Below are 20378 nucleotides of genomic sequence, written 5' to 3'. Positions count from 1 at the left end.
GAAGGGAGACTTAGAGACTATTGCAGTAATCCAGGCAAGAGATGGTGATGGCTTGGACCAGGGTGGTAGGAGTGGAGGAGGATAGAAGTGATTAAGTCTGGATGTCTTCTGGAGATGGAGCCAACAGATGCTGCTGATGGATGAGACGTGGAACGTGAGAGAGATGTGTCCAAGATTACTCCAATTGGAAGGATGCTGAGATAGAGAGGGATCAACTGAGATGAGGAAGGCAGGAGTGGGAGAGATTTGGGGGAACAGGAGATAGATCAGTCGTTGAGCTTTGGACACGTTGATTCTTGGGTTCCCAGCGATTAGCATCAATTCAAAGCTAATGTCTAGTATTTCCTAAAAGGTCTAAATTTCCCCTTCCCCCTTCCTTGGAGGAAGATTTACAGCATATGCTTGTGGCATTGCTACAAGGTCCTCCCTGAAGGGACCTGGCCTCCTATTCAATCAGGACTTCAGGTCTGTGAACTGGCTTCGATGTGGAAAGGTTGAGATGAAAGGTTGAGATGCTCCCTTGTGACAACAATTTAAGTTAGCCTTCTGCCCATAAGACATGGAGGTTTTTCTGTTACATAGCTCAATCATATTTAGTAAGTTGCTCATCTATTTCATTCCTAGAGACACTGATCAAAGATCCCTGCAAGCCAAGGGAATTTCCTGGCGGTCCAGTGGCTAGGACTCCATGCTTCCACTGCTGGGGACCCGGGTTCGATCCCTGGTCGGAGAACAAAGATCCTGCAAGCTCTGCGGTGCTGCCAAAAAAAAAAAAAATTCCCTGCAAGCCGACATCCTGATTCTTACTTCATCCTGCCTCATGTTACGGTAAAGGCCCCCGCCTTGCCTCAGGCAGTTCAGCCGCTTGGCCTCTTCTCCTCTAGGACCCCATCATCCCCAGTGAAGTCAGGGAGCCCATCTCAACAGTGCCTCCTTCAATATCCAAACTACAGAGGACACCCACCGTAAAATTTTTCAAGGATACTGATGGTGCTGTCACTAATGCTTATCTCAACACCTAGGTGGAGAATTATTCTCTGAGCCCTCTTGGGAATGTACTTGTTGGGAATAGGGAGTATATGCAATTTCATGTGCTAAATCTTCTCCAACATTCCTATCTTTTTAGACGTCAGATACATTCACCAGGAGAATGCTGGTATCTCCACCTCACAGAATACAGGTCACGTTGAGTACTAGGTTCAGTCAATCGAACAAGCCAACTATGAGAGCTACTTTCAGCTGCAAAAGATAACATATTAAATCTAGAATCTCTAGTAAGGGCGCTCATAACAATAAAATCAGTCTGATCCAGTGTTGTAGTCTTTCCTCCTTGACTCCACCCCAACTCTACTCAATTAGATTCTCCAAGGATGGAGGCCTGGCATCTGTCTTGTTAACAAGCATCCCAGGGAATTCCCTGATGGTCCAATGGTTAGGACTCAGAGCTTTCACTGCTAAGGTTCCGCAAGTCGCCCAGCACAGCCAGAAAAAAACCATCCCAGGTAAACTTCATGTAGCCAACTGGAATCCACCCAAGGACCAGCTTTGGGGAACCACTGGTCTGATCCACTTTCCTCCTCTTAACAGATCAGAATCTGAGGGTGGAGAGAGAAAGTGACGTGCTCCAGACCAAAAGTGAGTTCATGTCCAAGTCAGGACCATAACTTTGGTCTCTTGACTCCTTATGGGAAATTCTGCTGCTCTTCCAGGCCAGCTTTACCACAAACCTGGAAATATCTGGTCAGCATACCTGAGAAATTCGTGTGGAGATGGGTTGGACTGGTGGGCAAACCAAGGCTGCACATGTTCAATGCTACAGGCACTGGGATGAAGGTGACCTAGTTTGGGAGAGAATGATGTGTTTCCTTCTGGTTGATCTTGGTTGTAAGGGACTATAAAATCAACCCAACAGGGTTAAGCCAAAAAGAAACGTACTGGCTCACCCGGTGTCAAGACCACGTGTAGGTTTGCTTCACACGTGATGAGATACGGAGGCTCCGCTCATCCAGGTTGGTTTTCACTGTCTGTTCTCTGCTGACTCTGTCCTCGGGCAGGCTGTCCTCTCAGGGCTCTGTCTTCCCAGTTTCTTGCATAGCAGAGAACAGAGGGAAGTTTTGTCTCAGTCGTCTCAGCAAAAGCCTCATCGGCTGTAATCAAGTTACATGTCCAGCTTTAAATGACGTACTGTAGCCAGAGAAATGTGATAGGCTTTTTGACCCACACTTAGGTCAAGTGCCCCACTGAGTCATGTTACCCCACTCTGGGAGCACAGGGACTGAGAGTGGGAGAAAAGTGGCCAAGATCAGGGTAAGAGTGCCAGGAGAAAGATGAGTAATTGCTGAAAGGTCAAAACTGCAGATGTTCCCAGTCCTAGGAACGATGGGGAACCTGACAACGGCCCTGGAGAAGGTGGTGGTTATAATCCGGTGGTTATGTTAAGGTGTTGGTTATAATGCAATGGTGGTGTGAGAGACGGTGGTTATAATGCCCACCTCTTGGGGTGTCCGCCTAGTCCTCAACCTCCACTTTCTCTGGGAATTGCCCTCTTCACGTATAAAAGGGTAGGTCCTCACCTTCGGGTATGTTCAGTGTGACACAACACCTCCGTGGCCATAGCTCAGTGGTACATTTACAAGTGACCAGAGAGGCTCCCACCCATAAAGGGCCCTTGATATAAAAAGTTCCCCAAAAGTCATTTATTAAGGACCACATGGGCATCTGCCACTCAGGACACAGTGCTCAGAGCTGCACAGTGTAAACTCAAACCCTCAGCATCTACTCAGCCCTAACACCATTCAGCCCCAGGGAAACAGACGTTTCTCCACACCTCTTGCCTCGTCCTCCAAACAAAAGACGATTGCATCGCTCTGCCGGAAGGTTTCCACTGCTGCTGAAATTGCAGACAGCCACTGTTTGGAGTGTGGGGGAGACTGGGGAAAGCCCTTAGGTAAGAGAAAATGCAGATTAATTAACTGGTCAAATCTTTCCTCTCAGGGAGCATGAATGTGTAGATTCCTTCATAAGGAAGTATTGTTTCCCAGAAAATGCTAGCATCCATTTTCTTGCTTCACTTCGTGTTCCAGTGGGTAGCGTGGTATTTGCAATAGTGGCGTATGATGGCTGAGGAACGTTCTGCAGCATTAAACAATGCATTTTACACTTAAATTTGTAAATGAAGGTGAAGCATAATATGGAAGATATATTCTTGCCAATTCTCTACTGTTATGAATCTAGACATTGCTTAATGAGATGGTAAAAGTCGTGATGTAAGATATAGGGATTTATATGATGTCATTAAGATACATTGTAATATGTTCTGTGCTGATGATGATTTATCATATACACACCATTTAAATATTTGAACATGTTATGTAACACTTATAATTCATCTCTAAATTTAAGTATTAAGTATTGAAAATTTATTTTCAATTCTAACTGCTACTACCTCAGCAGAACAAAGTTTCCTCAAATTGAAAGTTTAAAAACCTGAAAAAAAAATAACCAGACTAAAGAAAGGTGGTCTAATTAGACATTACTATCAGCAGAATACAAATTATGTGAAAATTTAATTATAGCAACACAATTGGTAATTTTGCTGAAATCAAAGCAAGAAAACTAGGTTTTATGGAATGAAGATAAAATAATTTATTAATTATTCACATCTTTGTTTTTTCACTCATCTAACATTGCTGACCCTCATCTAACAAAACACCCCTGTATGCTCAATGATAATTAAATTCAATCATCTTTGGTACTTTGATGACTTTCTCTGTATAAAAGAATCAAAACATATTTTTCAGTGTGTCATTATGAAAGTGTATTTGTCAAGGTAGGAGGATAGATTTCTTGCCATTGCTTTCTATGAGAAGCCCCTGATTCCCTTCCACGTGTTCCTCTACTTTCCTTAGTGTAGACTGGATGCTTTTTGTTCCTTGTGCTCTATCTAAAGGCCACTTGGTGAAGACAGTGGTGGAAGGTGGAATGCTGGAGATGTTGTTGATAAAGATGGGATGATGCAAGTGTAGGTGATAAGGCCTGGAGCACAATGCAGTTGGGGCTGACCTCCTTCCAATCCTTGCTTGGGTCCAGAAGACTTGAAGTCCTGCCCAGCCAACAGAAAAGCAAGGCAGGAGGGCCAGCGGGCAGGGAGAGCAGACTTGCTTGAGCCCCGCCTGAGGGGTAGAATCGAGGCAGGCTGTGCTGCTCAGTGGGTAGGAGCCGGCTCTGGAGTCCCAGCTCTACCATCTGCAAGCTGTGTGACCCTAGGTGAGTTACTTTGCCTCTCTCTGCCTCTGTTTACTCACCACGTCACATGGGGTTTTGTGAGGAGTAAGAGAGGTACTGAGAGTCAAGCACTAGCAGAGCGCCTAGCACAGAGTAAACCCTCAGGAAACGCAGTTGGTTTTGTTCTAACTCTAGGTTGTAAGCTCCTGAGAGCAGAAATCCTATCTGTTTTATTTCCGTTGTTCGTTAGCATCTTGTAGGTGTTCCGGGGGAAAAATGTTTAATGACACCCTTCTCCCCTCTTCGGCCGCCCCCGCGGCGAGTAGCGGGCAGCAGGCGGCGCCGGCTCTGCCCAGAAGCCACACCCCTCGGAGGGAGAGGGCGCGGGAGCCAGGCTATTGTTGTGGTCGAGATTCCTTCCGAAACGGAAAGCCCGGAATTAGGGGATAGCGGCTCTAATCTGTGCGGGGCTCACCCACGGCCGGCGGAGGGGGGCTCCTCCTGTGGTGCCGGGCGTTACAGACCCCAGCCTGAGCCCCTCCCTCTCTCTGAACTCTCCACCTCCCACTGAACCCCCGTCCCCTGCCCTGAGGCCCCACCTCTCCTCTAAGCCCCCTTCTCTCATTGAGCCTGCCTTTGCTCGGTGTCCCCATCGCCTCCCTGCACCCATCTCCTCACAGAAACCCCTCTCTTCCCTGCACCCCCTCTTCTCTCTAAGCCCTCTTGAGCACCGCCCCCCCTTCTCTCTCAGCAGCCGCCTTCCCTAGCCTCTTGCCCTCACTGAGACCCGGGCTCCTGCCGTCCCCTTAGCCTATTGCTCTCACCATCCCTCCCTCAACGACACGGCCCCCCCCCGACCCTGCCCTCTACAGCCTCCCCTCCCTCCCATCCCACCCCCATCAGAAATCCCCTCCAGACCCAGATCTGATGCCCCCTCCTCTTTGAAAGCTTCCCACCCCAGCCCGGGCAGAACAGATGCCCCCCATGTGCCCTGCTTTGTTCAGCTTTGTAACAGCAGCGCTGCTCACACTTGAGCTGTGATCAGTCCTTCACACTTTTGTTCCCCCCACCCCCGCAGCAGGGTGAGCTCCCTGAGAGCAAAAGCCAGGTCTGACCCATCTGCTTGCACAGGGCAGTGTTCAAAACGACTTGGTGATGTGGCTGAGAGTGAGACTGTGGGATTAGAAAAAAAGACTTAGGCCGTCAGTGTCGGGGAAGGCGCTGGAGGGCGGGACCTGAGAAGCCAAGACTCCTGAAATTTACAAGCACCTGACGCACCAGGTGCTTTCTCAGGCACCACTTCTTTGTGCCACACAAAAGCTGGTCTTGCTCTCATTTTACACAGAAGGAAACTCAGAGAGGTTAAGTTCTTGCCTGAGGCCACAGAGCCAGTGACTGACTGACCAGGATTAGAATCAGAGGCACCGAGGTGTGGTTGCCTGTGGTGAGGGGGCAGTAGCTGGCTGGTGAGGGAAGTGACACATTTCTCCTCTGCGACAGTGTGGATCTGGGGCCTGAGGCTGGAGCTGAAGGGTCTCCCGACCTGTCCTCATCACTCCTGACACTGACCAGAGATGTGTCCCCATCCTCCCACCACCCTCTCCTGGAAGGAGCCAGTTCTGACTCAGCCATTCCCATCTACCCTCATCCTCAAGGTGATCCGGGAATGAGCTCGGAAATAGGAAGGAAACATCCCTCGGATTTGGCCTCCCCCCTCAACAAAGGTCCTGGCTCTAGGGCCAGAAGGAGTCACTTTAAGGCTCTCCCTGGGGACCCATGACCAGAAAGACAGATGATCCGATTCAAGTCAAGTGTGACCAAGCGACAGGCAGGGCAGGCAGCTGGATCTCTCATGATCTCCTCCACCTCCCACCTCTTTCAGGGCTGACTCCTTCAGGGCTCTCTCAGCCGAGAGCCAATCCATTCAAACCTCGCCCCCACGACTCTGCTCTCCAGGACGGTAGTATGTGTCTATTGACATCCTGGGATAGGGTACCGTCACCCCTCAGACTGGGAGCTCCTGAAAGCAGGGCTCTTTGACCAGTCCCCACCCCCAGACTCCTGAGGGCAGGGCTGTGTCTGGCCTTTCTGACTGGAGACTTCCCAGGGCTGGGGCTGTGTCTCCCTACTCTGAGCACTCCTGAGGGGAGGTGGGCTCACTTTTAGTCACCCTCATCGGACTGGGGGCTACCCCAGGGCAGCACCTGCGTTGCACTCTGAATCCCCCTCTTTCTGTAGCCCAGTATCTGTCTGGAGCTGAGAAGGAGGCCCCGGCCTGCCCTGCCACCCAACCCGGATGCTCCTTTAAGACCAAAGGGATGGGGGTTGTATAAGAGTCAGACACAACAGCCCCATCCTCCCCCTCCTTCACAGGCCAGGTTTCCTGCCATTGACAGCATCCCAGCTGGGCCCTGCCCGGCCTCATGCTTAACCCCTTCATGACCAGATCTCAGGGCTACTGGCCTGCACCTGCAACCTTCATCTATAAAATTAGGAAAATAATTGGGTTGTTTTGAGGATTAAATGTGTTAATCATTGTGTGAAGTACTCAGAACAGTGCCCTAGGATATATTAGTCTCTCAATAAAAATTAATTGTTCTTCCTAACTGTGTGAGCTTGGGTGAGTCATTTCACGTATCTGAGCCTCAGTCTCTTTAGCAGTCAAATGGAGAAAATAACAAACCTACTTCCGAAACATAGTCCTGGGGATGAATTGTGATCACGTATACGGGAGCATTTTGTAGAGTGCTGTAACAACACAATATGGAACTATCTATCATGAACAACAAAAAAATACTCCCTCTAACTAGGTAATAAAAATCTCTTACCAGGAGATGGGCCTTCTGGTTTTCAGACTTATTACCTTACTTGACAGGCAGAGGGTGCATTGGAAAGAGTGGATTTGGGGTTGGAATTAAGTACCCCCCTTTAATCCTGTTTCCTTACCCATAAAGTGGGGTGGTCACTCCTGCTGGGTCCTCTGTTTAGGGTCCTTGGGAGGGACAAAGGAGATCAGAGAGCACAGGTGTGAATGTGCTTTGCAAATATTAAAAAGTGCTAGAAGGGAGGGAAAGGGATTTGTGAAAAGTGGCCATGGGGTGGTGGTGCAAGAACCGCTTGGCAAGGACATTGGTCGTTGAGCTCTGGGTACTGCAGAGTTTACCCACTGGGGAGAGAAGAGAGGCTCTCTTGGAACCAGCATTGTGGAGCCAGGGCTCCCCCTGAAGACATGAGGTGTCAAATAAGAAGCTGTGCTAGCTCTAGAATTTCCCAATGGGGGCAGAGAAGAAAGGGGGTCCTTTACCCAGGCTTGGCCCCAGAATCATCCCTTCATCACCCTCTTCCCAGACAATCCCATTTGCCATCAGAGGACCTTGAGCAGAGGCAGCTCCAATGGGCTCCCTTGTGACCTTCATGACAAGACTTGCTGGGAGGGGCTCACCCGGCACATCTGCAGCACCACGGCCCCCCGCCTTTAGGTTGCAGATTCCTGGCCTCACCCCTCGGGAGAGCAAGCTTGACACTATCCACACACCTGGACCAGGACAGGTCTAAACCTGCTACAGAGGGAAAAAGCTGGTTAACTAGAACCCTGCGCCTTCTCACCTGAATGAGGATGATCTGCCAAGGCCCAGCAGAGGGGGCTGACCCCACGTGAATCGCATGTCCCCACCCCAGGCTCTGGAGGAAGCTTGGGAATCAGGAGACCTTGTTTGGGGTGCTGGCTGTGCCCCAAGCTCACTGTGCCTCTGTGCAAATCACTTAACCTGTCAGGGACCGTATGACCATCTATAAAGTAAAGGAGCTGGACGTGGTCCAAAGGTCCTCTCCAGCACTGAGACTGTGACCAGGAAGGAGTTAACAGAGGCCAGGCTCCAGGTCAGGAAGGCAAGGGTTAACCTGGGGGGGTGGAGGCTCTCTTGGCTTTTCCTGTGTAGAGTGAGGTTTGGCTGCCACCAAAGTTACTTCCAGTCCCTGCTGTCCCTCCTGCCTTCAGTCTGGACCTGCCTGGGGACCCTGGCATTCAGCCTCACCATGCAGAGGTGAGTGCATCCTGAGCCCAGGGCTGGGGTGGGAGGGCACCCAGGGACCCAAGGGCAAGGAGGCTGGCACCAAGCCAGTGAGCACAGTCCCCTAGCCTGCATCTGCATCCAAAGCCAAATGCTTGGGCAAAGTTCGGACCACTAACCCCAGTACCGGGAGAGGGTGGGCAAAGGGATGGCGGGCGCAAAGATGTCTGCCAGCCTTCTAGGGTGGAATGTCTGTGGTTGGGCACCAAGGCAGCCCAGAAGGCAGGGAAGAGGCAGTGGACAGCAAACTATTTTGGTCCCTGTGTTTAGGAACTTTTTATAGCCGCCTGCTCAGGGCTTGGAAGAGAAGGAGGGGACGGGAGGGTACCCTTGAGGTCAGACAAGCACAGTGCCCTCCTGGGACCTTGGAATCTGACCTATTGCCAAGTTTAGTCCTTGGGAGGCAGGAAGGAGGGCACTGCCAGGCTTTCCTTGTTGCCTGGTTTCCCAGTCACCAACTACCTATGGACTGACTTGCTAGACCCTAGATGGGTGTGTGTGTGTGTGTGTGTGTGTGTGTGTGTGTGTGTGTATACACACAGGCTGCCCTGGGGTGGGTAGGGTTGGCAGTCTCTGCCCCAAGGCCCCTTCCCCCATCCCTGGCAAGTTCTGTTCCTTTGTTGCCTGCAGACCCGAGGTCTCCTCAGCCCCCAGAACTGATGTGTCCCTCTCAGCTGAATGGAGGACGGGGGAGCAGGGAAACAGGGATGGCGTAGAGTGCACTGAGCCTTGTGGGTGGCCCATTCTGCCGGGGAACTGTCAGCTGTTGATTTACAACCCCTCCGGCCCCCCTTCCCCAGCAGAAGGGAGCTGGATGAGAAGGGTCACGGGGTTTTAGGACGAGGGACCCTGAGGGCAGATTTCTGGGAGCGCAGGTTATTGGGAAGAATTAGTGGAAGGAAATTTTTAGTGAGATAAGGGGCCAATCTCTAGCAGAAAGTGCTTGGTTTTACAGCAGCAGGAATAGAAGCAAAACATAGAGGAAAGTTTTGACAGGCAAGTGAGATACTCATTTGGAACTAGTTCTGGACTGTAAAGCAAAGAGATCTGGGTTCCCGTCCTGGGCCCAAACTCTCAGTAAGGCCTGAACAAGCCTCCTCCTCCCTGGGCCAGTTTTCTCTTCTATGAAATGGAAATGCAGAGGTAAACAAGGTATACAGTTGGGCATTGTGGAATTCCCTTCGCAGGGGCACAGAGCAGGTGGCAGGTAGCTGGCTGAAGTGACCTGGTGACCACCTCCCTCTCTTTCCCTGATGGCCCTGCTGGGCCTGAGCAGGGCAGTTGGCTGCAATTACTGGAGGCTCCTACCCTGTGGTTATATCCCTGACCTCTGTGTTTGGGGGCGGGATGGGTGGGTCCTGCTGGAGCCAGCATGTGGCTGGGAAGCCTCCTTGTCTTGGACTCAAAGTTGCTAGGTTGGGAAGAGGTATTTTTTCCGGTTGAGGCTACTGTCGGGAATTGGGCAGGGACCAGCCCCATTTCCTTTTCCAAGTGTCCTGCTTGCCGGATGCCTGCTTGGCATGGCCCTGTGGCCAGAATGGGGCACCCTCAAAGGGGCATATGCTTCTGGGTGGCCAGGGAGCCCCTGCCCATTGTCTCTGAGGGATAGGCGTGGGAGGGATACCTGAGCCTCTGCCCCCTGGGCATGGCACCTGGCTGACTTGGATGGGGGAGGGGTGGCTGGCTGAGCCTATTCCCAGGAATGCCTGCAGGAGAGGGGCAGGGACATTTCCTACTCTCCCCCTGACCATTCCTCTTTCTCCACAGGTCCCAGGAGGCCCCAGCCAATTGCTCTCAGCTCCTCAACTATCTGCCTACCTCCAGTGGCTTATGGGGCACCGTCCTGCCCAGTTCTGCTAAGATGCTCCTGGCCTCTCCCTCCACCCCATCCAGGGGACGGACCCCCAGCGCTGTGGAGAGGCTGGAGGCCGACAAAGCCAAGTATGTCAAGACGCACCAAGTGATAGCGCGACGCCAGGAGCCAGCTCTGCGTGGGGGTCCCGGGCCGCTCACCCCGCACCCCTGCAACGAGCTGGGGCCCCCTCCGTCGCCCAGGACGCCCAGACCTGCCCGCCGGGGCAGTGGCAGGCGGCTGCCAAGGCCTGATTCCCTCATATTCTACCGCCAGAAGCGCGAATGCAAGGCTTCAGTGAACAAAGAGAACGCCAAGGGCCAGGGGCTCGTGCGTCGCCTCTTCCTGGGCGCCCCCCGAGACGTTGCTTCAAGCAGCCCAGGCTCAACGGAGCGACCCGCGGCTCCTGGGGGTTGGGCCGCGCCCCAAGATGCCCCAGACGCAGCGGGAAAGCGGGCATTGTGCCCCACGTGCTCGCTGCCCCTGTCGGAGAAGGAGCGCTTCTTCAACTACTGCGGTCTGGAGCGCGCGCTGGTGGAGGTGCTGGGCGCCGAGCGCTTCTCTCCGCAGAGCTGGGGCGCCGACGCCAGCCCCCAGCCCGGAACGTCGCCGCCGCCCGGCTCTGGGGACGCCAGCGACTGGACGTCCAGCGACGGCGGCGCAGAACGCCGGGACCGTGCGGAGTGCGGTGGCTCGGAAGCGGCGGGCTCGGCGCGGGACGGGCGCCCCCAGGTGTCGGTGGTGGAGCGCAACGCGCGCGTCATCCAGTGGCTGTACGGCTGCCAGCGCGCCCGCGGCCCGCCGCGCGAGTCCGAGGTGTGACCGCCGCCGCTCGTGAGCAGGCTCTGGTGGAGTCCGGGGTCCGGGGAAGGGCAAGGGGTGAGCGCGGGGCTGGACCCAGGCACGGGCGGGGACACCCTGCCTCTCACGCGCCGGGTGCTTTTGGGCAAACCCTTCCCTTTGGATCTCGGTTTCCCCTCGTGAACCTTGGGAGGATGGGACAAAAAGATCCCGAAGGCCCTTCCCAGCGCAGGCGGCGGACGGGGAGGGGGCGGCCTCGTGGCCCCTGTGGAGGCCGGGAGGCTAGTGAAGACTGGGCGAGTGAAGACTCGGGTGGGAGATCAGAGAACCTGCTGAATAAAGTCAAAAAGTTATTTAAAGGAGTCGAGAGGCTGGATTACAGAGCAGACGCGCGAGGGTTTTGGAGTGTGGGTTCCAGGCAGACTGTGCCTCTCGGGACCGCAGACACACCCCTCGGTGATCAAAGTATATTTGAAATGGTCACAAAGCGCTTGGCAAAGTTCCTGGCATATAGGAAGTGCTCAATAAACGAAGCCGCTATGACCACCACCGAATTAGCACTAACACTATTATGATCGTCTCCGCCACCGACTCCCTCCAGGAGGGTCCAAATTAGAGCTGGGAGCCAGGAATCGCGCGTTTGGGGAGTTTTGGGGAGGGGTCTGCTCCAGAAATCTGGGGTTCACCAGCCCCTGAAGGCTCCCATTCCTGGAGCTTTGCTACCCATTTTGGTTACTAGATATGAAGGGCTGAGATGTGGAGGATCCAGGATCGAGGACAATAAAGGACTCTTCAAACCAGGCCTTTGCAACCCGCAGCCTCACATCTTGTCACCGTCTTCCTTTCCCTCAAAGACAAACAAGGTCACCTGTTTCCTCACACGTTCACACCTGTAAGTCTTTGTTCACGGCCTTCTCCCTTTGCCTGGGTTACCTTCCCCTTTCTCTCCACTCATCCTTCTAAGATTACATATACGCATTCTCTCTCAGGAACTCCTGAATTTCCCAGCCGGGGTCATCTCCTCTGAGCTCCCAACTACAGCCTTATTTTTGTGCCTCAACTTGACCCGCTGGTAGTCTGGGTTCTCTTGTTAGTCACTGACCTTCCCCTAGTACAGGGACAGCCCACGTAGCAAGGCCACAAGAAACGTTTGTCGAATTAAAAGGGGCTGGACAGGGCGGCGGGACTTGTCCTTTAGGGTTCTCCAGATTCCTGGAAAGTTGTACCCTAAATCGAACACAATCTACCCTGATACCTAAGAGGTCTCTGGTCATTTTCTCCTTGTACGTTTGTGGGGGGAGAAGGCGAGGACCACTCCAGCTGGACCCTGCCCTGAGGTTGCCCACCCAAAAGCAGCCTTCCCCGCCGTATGGAAAAAAGCACGCGGTCACACGGAGTGTCGGGCCAGGGTTTTTTTTTTATCGTGGGAGGGGAGGAGCGGTCGCCCAGTTAGGCCGGCAGACTAGTCGCCCTTGGGCGCAGCTTTCACCCTCATCTCGGCCAGTTTGTGGGTGAGAAAGCCCCACTTGAAGCCGGCTGCGGGATCGGCTTCCCGCGGCTCGGGGCGCTCGGCGGCCTCGTCCCCGGCTTCAGGGTCCCGATCCGGAGTGGGTTCCGCGCCGCTCAGCATGGACGCTGCCGCCGCCTGCTGCTGCTGCTGCTGCTGCTGCTGCTGCTGCCACCTGCTGGCGAACACGTCCCAGAACCCGGTCCCGCGCGTCTCCGCCGCCTCCTGAGAGGAGGGCTGCGCCGCCAGCGGGCTGCAGGAGAGAGGCGGGGTCAGGGGCTGGCCGAGAGGCCCCGGAGAGGACAAAGGACAGGAGGCGGGGTCACGAGACCAGTAGTGGGGCCAGTGGGGCCCGGGTGAGGTCAAGGGCTGGAGGGGCCCGGGAGACTGGCGGCAGGGCCTGGAGGCAAGGGGAGGGCTCAGAGGCATTGGGAAAGGGGGCTGGGGTGGGACAGGGTCAGGGGATTAGGTGAGGGGTCTGGGAAGAGGGAACCGGGATCAGGATCCCTGGGGAGAGAGCTGGGGTCAGGGGTTTAGGGTAGAGGAGAAGGGCGAGGCCAAAGGAGGCGAGCCAGAGGCGCAGGGTCTGGGAAGGTGGAGGAGGAGGAGCCCTGAAAGAGGGGCGGGCGGAAGGATGCGAAGAGGCTGTGGGACCCGAATGGGAAAGTTAGATCCGGGGAGGGGGCGGGGTCAGACTCTGGGGGCGGTCGTTCCGGAACCCGAGGGCAGAGCCCTGGGGAAGGAGACGGGGCGGGGACAGCGTTCTGGCTCCGGGATGGAGGAAAAGAGGGTCCAGAAAAATGAGGGTCGCTGGGTAGAAGGATGGGTGGAGCGACCCCGAGGGAAGGAGAAAGGCCTAGATCAAAGGCTTACGGGAGAGGGGAACTAGGGAGGTAGCAAGTAGATGTGGGGGAAAGGGCAATCAAGGAGCAGTGATGAGGCTTGAGGTAGGGAGAGGGGGTGAGCGGGAGGGAGAAAAGGAACCCTGGGGCAGGAGAGATGGGTGGGTCAGGGGGAACCTAGGGAAGAAAGGAATAGGGGAATGCCAAAAGGGAAGTGTGACTGGGCTGGAGGAAAGGGCAGAGATGAAGTGTGTGCCAAAATGGAGCTAGGAGGAAGACAAGGCCCCGGGTCTGACCCTCTACGCCCCCAGCATCAAAGACCTGCTAAGACAGTGGTTCCTAAACTATTGTCCTCAAGTCTTCAGGGAGCTCGCTGAAAATATAGATACCAGGCCTCAGTCAACACCGGCTGAATCAAAATCTTTGAGGGAGGGTCTGGGAATTTGTGTTTGTCTCAAGTTCCCTGGGAGGATGAGGGTTAGACCAATACTTGGGAACCACTGATCTGAACCACTCGCTGTTCCAAACATCTAAAACTTCTCTCCTGGGTTCCCTTCTTCTAGGGAGATGACCCCTCCCACATGGATGGGGAGAGAGAGCCCGTAATACCTTTTAGCATCTCAATCCCAACAGCTGGTAAATTCCTCCTGAGATCTAACCTAATCTCCCAGATATGCTGATTGGGCCTCTTTCCTGCTGAGAGAAACAGAAACAGCCAGGGGCTGGCCCTCCCCAGTCCTCCGTAGTCAGAAAGACAAACAAACCAGAGGAAAGGACATGGGAGAAGGGGATCCCCAGGCCCATCCCAGACCCCCTCAACACACACACGTACTGGTCAGCACAGGGCTCTGGTGGCAGCAGCTTGTCCTCGTCTTCTTTGTTAAACAGAGACGACATTGTCAGCCAGCCTCTCACCCCAACCCCCTGAACCTGGGAGAGAGGGGCTCGGAGTCAAGGAGGGCCCCCAGCACCACCTCCCAGGACTCCACAGCAGCTTCTGCCAGGCTCCCCAGGGTTGGGGTGGAAGAAGGGAGAACTCACCCGGCGGGCCAGCTGTGACATGGGATTGAAGGCCTCTTCAGCTGGTTCTGCTGCTTCAGACTCCACTAACGCTGGGTTCTCCTTCTGGGACACAAGACCCCTACCCAGCATGAGAGAGGCCCCAGAGGAATATGACCTCCCTCCCCCACTGCTAGCCTGGTACACATAGACCTGGCACCTCCAAACCCCATGGAACAAGACGCACACCTAGGCCCCTGACACCCTCCAAAAATACACGCAGCTGTACCTCTACACAAATCTACCTGTCACACATTTCCTGTACAGTCAATCCCCGCAGACACCTTTGAGCTCACATACTGCCCACCCACAGACACATGCAAAACATGTGGACAAGGGCTTGCACGCCAGTGTAGACACACACCTGTACAGGAGCGTGCCTCCGCATGGCTACAACTCTTCCCCTGTATGTACACAGATATATGTGCTGTGAGGCACCTACACAAGGACACTTACACAGTTATACCATTCACACCTGTGCACTTCCACAAGTGAAGACAGCTGCACGGAGGCCCACTCACAGCACACAAAACCTCTCCACTCATCCACAGACACCAAGACACAGATGTTCACACACACCCAAACACACACGCCATACAAACATAGTACCTGCGAATGCCTGCATGCCTCTGTAGACTTCTGCCCCCAAAAACACACCTGAAAACACCTGTAACCAGTTCACACCTGCACACACACCTTAAATGGGGATTCCACATGGACGCCAATCCCAATACTGACCCACAGATACTTCTACACAGGGCCAGCCCTAGACACCAACCTGTGTAGACAGACACGTGTTCACACTGACATACACACACCCCAGCACTAGTTCCTGCCTCTGCCATGTCTGTTTGTGCAATTGCCATTTATCGCAGCCTCCAGAGGTAAGGCTGTTTTGGAGCCTTTTCAGTTTTTCTTTTTAAATGTCAGAATAAACATGGTCCAAGTATGGCTCTGTTCTGTTGCTGCTACAGTAACCCTCAGTGTACAAGTGCCACTTCCCCTACTTCCCGGGGGCTTGCTTCCTCTCAAGGTGAGTCATCCTGCTTTTGCTCAGCTCTGCCCATTAGAAAGTTGTGTCAAGCTGAGTGTATCTGTGTGGGTACTGCGCATTGGTCCTAAAAGGATCCCTTCCGTGTGGCAGCCCTTGAGATCTTTTGAGACAGTGGCCACTCTTCCAGTGCCCCCCAAGTCTTTTCTTCCTTGGTTTTCTGGAACGTCCTGACTTTCTGACACTGCACCGTGCCATTGGTCATCCATGAATTGACAGTTGCTTCTGCACAAATCTCTCTTTCTCTCTCTCTCATAGCCAGTCCCTTGCCCTTAGTATCTTTCACTCCTGCTGCCCCTCTGCCCATGCCCCACCCAGCAAGCAGGATACTACCCACCTCCTCTGCCAGGTCCTCCTCAGATTCCCCACTCAGGGTCTGTAGCACTTTGGACTTGTAGGTTTTCCAGAAGGTTTGGTTCATGGCTGCAGGGGAAATGGGCCTGGCACCCAGGCACGGGAAGCACCCAGTGTGTCTGGCTCCAGGAACTTGGTGAGGCTGAGAGCCTGTCCCAGGGATCAGGTGACCTCATTAAAGATGCACCAGCCTCCCCAGATGGCACAGTGCCCAGCAGTGAACCCGATCCAAAGGAGTCTGCGGTGAGAGCCAGCTTCTGCCACTTCAGCCCCTCGTCTTGACCCATATTCGCCAAGAATAATGAAGACTCCCTCCACAGAAGCCTCCTTCCTGGGCCTAGGCGCTCTTGAATTTGATCATTTGGAATGGCTCCAGAAATATTCTCTTCCATTCACGAATTCCATTTACAAAGTCCTTGGGCTCAGGACCCACAGTGGTTCCCCCTGTGACTGTAGCCATACCAGCTGTGCCCTCAACAGGGCTCTGCCCTATGTCTGCACTCAGCCTCTGTGAACTGGAGTGGGAAGGTCCCAAAGGCTCCCAGTCGGTGCCCTGGGCTTACATTTCACTGCTTTGTCTGGGCTGGAAACTGATTCCTCTCCCCAGGGATGCACGTGCTGGTCTCCCTGTTTCCTGGCAACAGGTTCCAAAGAACCGGAGCCCCTGAATTATTGCTGAGTTCCTCTGGTCAGCCTGGAAGGCACCAGGCTCTGGTGCATGGGAAAAGGCTCTCTGGCCCTCTCCCCACTCTGAGCACACAACACCTGGGCTGTATCTCTCCCTTTGATGCCAGCCCACGCCTGGGAGTCCAGGGCTCAGAGAAGGGGCTCAAAGATGGGAGGTCCTTCTGTGAGCATCTCCTTTTCTTGTGAGAGGAGCCGACCCCTCTTGATTCTGACAGTACGCCTAAGCACTGTGATCTCTGGGGAGGAATAACTGGGGAGGGGTGAGAAGTGGCGAGGGCTTTCTCAGGGACTAGAGGTATTTCTGTGGGGGCTGGGATCCCAAACTTATTCACTCTCGTTCATTTATTAATTTATTAACATCACAGACATTTTTCAGTGCCTCCCAAAGGTGCAGCATCCTCCCCCACACGCGCAACGTGGAGTCTAAGATCTGGGAACCAGGAAGGGGTGATAAGGCCAGAGGACGGTGCTGTGGGCCAGGCGGGGCGGGCAGGGCAGCGGACGGGCCGGCATCCCCCCAGGGCACGCACCACCCTGCCCTTCCAGCGACGGAAGAGGACGCTTCGTGGGGCCCGGCCCCGAGCTCCGTCACTGACATCGACGGCCGCCTGGGGCCGCTCGAGGCGCGGCCCGCGCAAGTGACGTCATCAGAGGCGGTCTGGCTGAGCCTGATCATTCCCAGGGCGTCACAAGGCGTCATTGAGCAGTCCGGAAGCGCCCACACGTGTTCTCCCAGCTCGGCTCTGGAACCCCTAGTCCTGCTGTCACCCGCCATGGGTCGCTCCCGCCGGACGGGCGCGCACCGAGCGCACTCCCTGGCCCGCCAGATGAAGGCGAAGCGGCGGCGGCCGGACCTGGATGAGATTCACCGCGATTTGCGGCTCCAGGTTGCCGCACGGCCCCAGCCAGACCCAAGCGCGGAACCCGATCCCGACCTGCCAGGGGGCGGCCTGCATCGCTGTCTGGCCTGCGCGTGAGTTACGGCCGGGCCCAGCCTGAGGAGGAGAAGGGTCCGCGGGACGGGCCGGGGGTGTGAGATCCGGGTCCCGGGACGCGCAGGGTCTCTTCTCCTGGGACCAGTGGGTCTGCCGGCCTCCCATCCCTTCAAGCCCGGAGCCTAGCATCAGGGAATGAGCTAGGGTCAGGGAAATAGGCGTACCTGAGAGGCATCACCTTCTAACTATCCTCCTTACCCCCCATCCCTACAGGAGGTACTTCATCGATTCTGCCAACCTGAAGACCCACTTCCGATCCAAAGACCACAAGAAAAGGTATGAAGTAGTAAGGAGAGGATTGATGGATGTGTCCCGGGCAGACAGGGCTTGCATCTGGTCAGCTCTCAACTCCTATTCTTTTTCCCAGGCTGAAGCAGCTGAGTGTGGAGCCCTACAGTCAGGAAGAAGCAGAGAGGGCAGCGGGTATGGGTTCCTATGTTCCTCCCCAAAGGCTGGCAGTGCCCACAGAAGTATCCACCGCGGTCCCTGAGATGGACACGTCTACCTGACATGGCCTGAGGATGCAAGGCAGAGGAGCTGCCCATGGACAGTGATGCAAGGGCCAGGCTGGGAGAGACTATGCCAGTCTCTTTTGGTTTGGGAAGTAGATGGCCTCTGCCGGGTGCCCTCCCTCCCAATAAAAGAACTGGATAAAGAGAGCTTGCCTCTGACTCACTAACCTCCAGGCCACTCCTCCAAATTCAAGCCCTGTAAGGGTTTCTCTCTACTCCTGTGTACAGGGCCCAGGGTGTTTGCCCCCTACTTGATTCAGCTTTAGAACCTGCATCCTTTCCTTCCCTCAGGGGTCCTAGCATCTGAGCTGAAGCCCCCCATTGCAGCCCAGGTTGTGTGGGGGATGGGTAGGATCAGGTTTATACTACCTTGCTTCCAATGAGGGCAGGGAGTGACCCCCCCTCAGAAAAGAAGTAGGCTTCTGAGATTGTAGCCCCCGCGAGTCACCTACCCCCCAGGGCCCAGGTGAGAGGCTGCCTACTTCATCATGGAGCCTGTGGCGGCCGCCGCTGCCCCACCATCTTCCAGACAGCATAGCAGGAGCCGCCCAGCCCGAGGATAGCCAGCAGTGCAGCCACGATCCCCACCAGCGGACTCCGGGGCTCTGCGTTCAGGTCCCCGGCTATCTGCATCTGGAGGTGCACAGAGGGTCCACCTGAGGGGTCAGCTGAGACTTCTGGGAAGGTGGGGGGTGGAAAGGGGCTGAGAAGCTACAGCTGCGGCAAGGAGATATGGATACCATTGCTGCCCCAGGGAGATTCCACCCCAATCTCTCTCGCTTCACTGCCTATGTGGGCTATGTGGGCCCTGGCTGCTCAGGCGGCAGGGAACGTGACAGCCTGGCTGCTGGGTATCATCCCAGCCATGGTAGGGGGAGGAAGGGGTCAGTCCCAGAAGCCACCATTTGGGGTGCTTACCTGTAGCACTCGGAAGTAGCCAGGTGTCAGGCGTCGAAATCGCATGGTGGGTGCCGCTAGTCTTCCTGATGTCCTGTGGGATGGAAGCGGGAATGAGGACCAGTGGCGTTCATGGTACCAAGAAGCGGAAATCAGGACAGAGAGGATGCTCACCAGCGTCTGCCTTCCCAGGTCTGGCAGGGGGCGGGGCAGCTAGACCTTTAAATCTGTCCCTTCCCCCTCCTGCCCGCCCTGCCAGCCTTAGGAGCAGCTGTCAGGAGAGATCAGCATCAGGCCTGAGCAGCACCTCCCCCACCCACCAGGGAGTCCAGGCCGGGTAGGCAGGAGAGGCCTTGCCTGGCAGTGTTGAGAAGTCTCAGGCCTGGACCAGGTATGGGAGGGCCTCCCAGCCCTGGTCGTGGCCCTAACCCTACCTCAGACGATTGGATGTCATCAGTCACCTCTCAGCAAAGGAGGGGTTGGGTGCCTTATTAGCACCCCCTCCGAACAGGAATAGGCCTTTTTCACTTGGTTTCTGTTGGATCAACCACACCTACCTTGGGGGAAGGCACATTCCACCCCTTTCCCCAAGATGGAGTTCCTGTAGGGACTTCCTTACCTCAGCTTGGGGACAATAATAAAAGATCTGCATCTTAAGAAAGCTGTCTGAGGGCTTCCCTGGTGGTGCAGGGATCTGCCTGCCAATGCAGGGGACACGTGTTTGAGCCCTGGTCCGGGAAGATCCCACATGCCGCAGAGCAGCTAAGCTTGTGCACCACGTCTACTGAGCCTGCGCTCTAGAGCCCGCGAGCCACAACTACTGAGCCCGTGTGACACAACTACTGAAGCCCACATGCCTAGAACCTGTGCTCCGCAACAAGAGAAGCCACCACAATGAGATGCCTGCGAACCGCAACGAAGAGTAGCCCCCGATCGCCGCAACTAGAGAAAGCCTGTGCACAGCAGCAAAGACCCAATGCAGCCAAAAATAAATAAATAAAAATAAATAATAATAACATTAAAAAAAAAGAAAGCTGTCTGAGGTGTGCTAAAAAATAGTAGCTGACTGGGAGTTCCCTGGTGGCCTAGTGGTTAGGATTCCAGGCTTTCACTGCCATGGCTTGGGTTCAATACCTGGATCCTGCAAGCCACGTGGTGTGGCCAAAAAAAAATAGTAGTTGACTGTGCTGGGCATTATTTGTATGATTTCATTTGGTATTGATTAACTCATAAAAATGGGGGGACAAGCATATTTCCAGAATAGCAGGTAGAGTATCTGCATATAGAGAGAATGGAAGAACACCCAGAAAACTTAACAGTGGCCCAACCTGGGCAACAGGATGGGGACATGCTGGGGAAAGGGCATGTCCTCCTTCCACTTAATGACCTACAGTTATCGCTGAAATTTTTACAGCAAATAGATCCAAAGACCTTTCATAAACTCACAAAACTCCCTTCAGAATAGAAGCTGCCGTTTACTGTGCCCCTCACTGCCTATAGCCCTGCCACGTGTTGGGGACCCAGAGT

General features: G+C 54.6%; 4 protein-coding genes across 4 annotated transcripts; 2 read left to right on the top strand and 2 right to left on the bottom strand.

The window, feature by feature from the left end:
* Positions 1-8160: 8160 nt before the first annotated feature.
* Positions 8161-11507, top strand: FAM110D (family with sequence similarity 110 member D). Its single transcript, XM_004266652.3, has 2 exons — positions 8161-8267; positions 10062-11507. Exons 1-2 carry the CDS (start codon positions 8260-8262, stop codon positions 10966-10968), a joined length of 915 nt encoding a protein of 304 aa, XP_004266700.1. The 5' UTR covers positions 8161-8259; the 3' UTR covers positions 10969-11507.
* Positions 11508-12286: 779 nt separating this feature from the next.
* Positions 12287-15827, bottom strand: C1H1orf232 (chromosome 1 C1orf232 homolog). Its single transcript, XM_033421742.2, has 4 exons — positions 15744-15827; positions 14338-14421; positions 14129-14226; positions 12287-12707 (listed from the first exon to the last, which is right to left on the bottom strand). The coding sequence occupies exons 1-4, from the start codon at positions 15825-15827 to the stop codon at positions 12410-12412; spliced, it is 564 nt and encodes a 187-aa protein (XP_033277633.1). The 3' UTR covers positions 12287-12409.
* Positions 15828-17033: 1206 nt separating this feature from the next.
* Positions 17034-18099, top strand: ZNF593 (zinc finger protein 593). The gene is made up of 3 exons (XM_004266650.3): positions 17034-17420; positions 17656-17718; positions 17810-18099. The coding sequence occupies exons 1-3, from the start codon at positions 17221-17223 to the stop codon at positions 17949-17951; spliced, it is 405 nt and encodes a 134-aa protein (XP_004266698.1). The 5' UTR covers positions 17034-17220; the 3' UTR covers positions 17952-18099.
* A 341-nt stretch (positions 18100-18440) lies between these two features.
* Positions 18441-18917, bottom strand: ZNF593OS (ZNF593 opposite strand). The gene is made up of 2 exons (XM_049696884.1): positions 18873-18917; positions 18441-18587 (listed from the first exon to the last, which is right to left on the bottom strand). The coding sequence occupies exons 1-2, from the start codon at positions 18915-18917 to the stop codon at positions 18441-18443; spliced, it is 192 nt and encodes a 63-aa protein (XP_049552841.1).
* Positions 18918-20378: the final 1461 nt, after the last annotated feature.

The sequence above is a fragment of the Orcinus orca genome, chromosome 1 (assembly GCF_937001465.1).
Source record: "Orcinus orca chromosome 1, mOrcOrc1.1, whole genome shotgun sequence".
NCBI lineage: Eukaryota > Metazoa > Chordata > Mammalia > Artiodactyla > Delphinidae > Orcinus > Orcinus orca.
This window is presented reverse-complemented; position numbering and strand designations above follow the sequence as displayed.